Source organism: Meleagris gallopavo, unplaced genomic scaffold, assembly GCF_000146605.3.
Source record: "Meleagris gallopavo isolate NT-WF06-2002-E0010 breed Aviagen turkey brand Nicholas breeding stock unplaced genomic scaffold, Turkey_5.1 ChrUn_random_7180001954045, whole genome shotgun sequence".
NCBI classification, from domain to species: domain Eukaryota; kingdom Metazoa; phylum Chordata; class Aves; order Galliformes; family Phasianidae; genus Meleagris; species Meleagris gallopavo.
This window is the reverse complement of record NW_011215020.1, coordinates 1-1,815: the sequence shown is the minus strand read 5'-3', so window position 1 is coordinate 1,815 and position 1,815 is coordinate 1. Positions and strand designations below refer to the sequence as shown.

General features: G+C 48.2%; 1 protein-coding gene across 1 annotated transcript; it reads left to right on the top strand.

Annotated features, from left to right (window-relative positions):
- Window positions 1-143: 143 nt before the first annotated feature.
- On the top strand, window positions 144-1,103 carry LOC100541689 (olfactory receptor 14J1-like). Its single transcript, XM_019611687.1, has one exon. The coding sequence runs from the start codon at window positions 144-146 to the stop codon at window positions 1,101-1,103; it is 960 nt and encodes a 319-aa protein (XP_019467232.1).
- Window positions 1,104-1,815: the final 712 nt, after the last annotated feature.

Genomic DNA, 1,815 nt, shown 5'->3' with positions numbered 1-1,815 from the left:
AGTCAAGTTATGGAGTTAAAAGAACATTTTCCATAGAGAAAGAAATATTTCTGTAGTATAGCAAGAGGAGTGTCTGTGTGAATGATTTTAACTCATCATTATCTTCTGCACTGTGCACAGGACTCCATGCCCAGAGGCAGCAGATGCCCAACAGCAGCTCCATCAGCGAGTTCCTCCTGCTGGCGTTGGCAGACACGCGGCAGCTGCAGCTCCTGCACTTCTGGCTCTTGCTGGGCATCTACCTGGCTGCCCTCCTGGGCAACGGCCTCATCAGCACAGCCGTAGCCTGCCACCACCGCCTGCACAGCCCCATGGACTTCTTCCTGCTCAACCTCGCCCTCCTTGACCTGGGCTGCATCTCCACCACTCTCCCCAAAGCCATGGCCAATGCCCTCTGGGACACCAGGGACATCTCCTGCGCAGGATGTGCTGCTCAGGTCTTTTTCTTTTTCTTTTTGTTTTCAGCAGAGTATTGCATTCTCACCATCATGTCCTATGACCGCTACGTTGCCATCTGCAAGCCCCTGCACTACGGGACCTTGATGGACAGCAGAGCTTGTGCCACCATGGCAGCAGCTGCCTGGGGCACTGGGGTTCTCTATTCCCTGCTGCACACTGCCAACACATTTTCACTGCCTCTCTGCCACGGCAATTATGTGGGTCAATTCTTCTGTGAAATCCCTCAGATCCTCAAGCTCTCCTGCTCACAGTCCTACCTCAGAGAAATTTGGCTTCTTGTGATCAGTGCCTCTTTAGCCTTTGGGTGTTTTGTATTCATTGTTGTGTCCTATGTGCAGATCTTTAGGGCCGTGCTGAGGATGCCCTCTGAGCAGGGACGGCACAAAGCCTTCTCCACGTGCCTCCCTCACCTGGCTGTGGTCTCCCTCTTTCTCAGCACTGGTATATCTGCCAATCTGAGGCCGCCCTCTCTTTCCTCCCCCTCTCTGGACCTGGTGGTGTCATTTCTGTACTCAGTGGTGCCACCAACACTGAACCCCCTCATCTACAGCATGAGGAACCAGGAGCTCAAGGATGCAGTGAGGAAAATGATGTCATGGTCATATTTCAGCAGGCATAAACTTCTCACCTGTCTCTACAAATGACTCCCACTCTGTCCCATAACACACCTATAACATGTTTTTTAATGTTTATATTAAGTAATTATATTTATAGGTACATTTTTCTTTGTGATACATATATATATCTGTGTGTAATTATCATTAGAGGTTATTATGTTTCTGTACATCTGTTACAATTCCTTTCACTTCTAGTGAGGCATCACCCTGCTTTCTTTCTCCTGGAGCCCAGACGAATTCTTGGTCACTGCTGACTTCCTAAATTAACTCTGCATTCCAGTTAGTTATTTCTCTTCTTGTTGTCAGACCCAGTCTGTTGTGTCACTCCAGCTCAGGTAATGATTCACTTCTGAATGCTTTGGTCATTTGCAGAACTCCAGACCATTCCAGTAACAGCTCTCTGCATCCCAAAGTGAAGGCTGCTAAGTTACAGATGCACACATATCTACCAGGTGCCAGTTGTAAGCAAAGAAACAATCAAACTCCATAACCACGGAGTAGTTCTAAAGCAGGTGTGTTTAATCAGGGCTGTGCACACGCCGCATGCAGCGGAGATATTTCTGCCTAACTTCCATACCGGAAGGCAAGAAATGCACGTACTTACAGAGCAGCCTGCTTACATATGCATTAGATGTCCAAAACAGAGGCTGCTTTATTACACTGAGTCCCAACAATGATTGATGTTGCCCTTTCTCCCCTCTCCCCACCGAGTCTCTGTTATTTTCCACATACACTCTTT

Bases quoted from the DNA above. Each gene is read 5' to 3' on its own strand.
- LOC100541689 (XM_019611687.1), top strand. From the start codon at position 144: ATGCCCAACAGCAGCTCCATCAGCGAGTTCCTCCTGCTGGCGTTGGCA.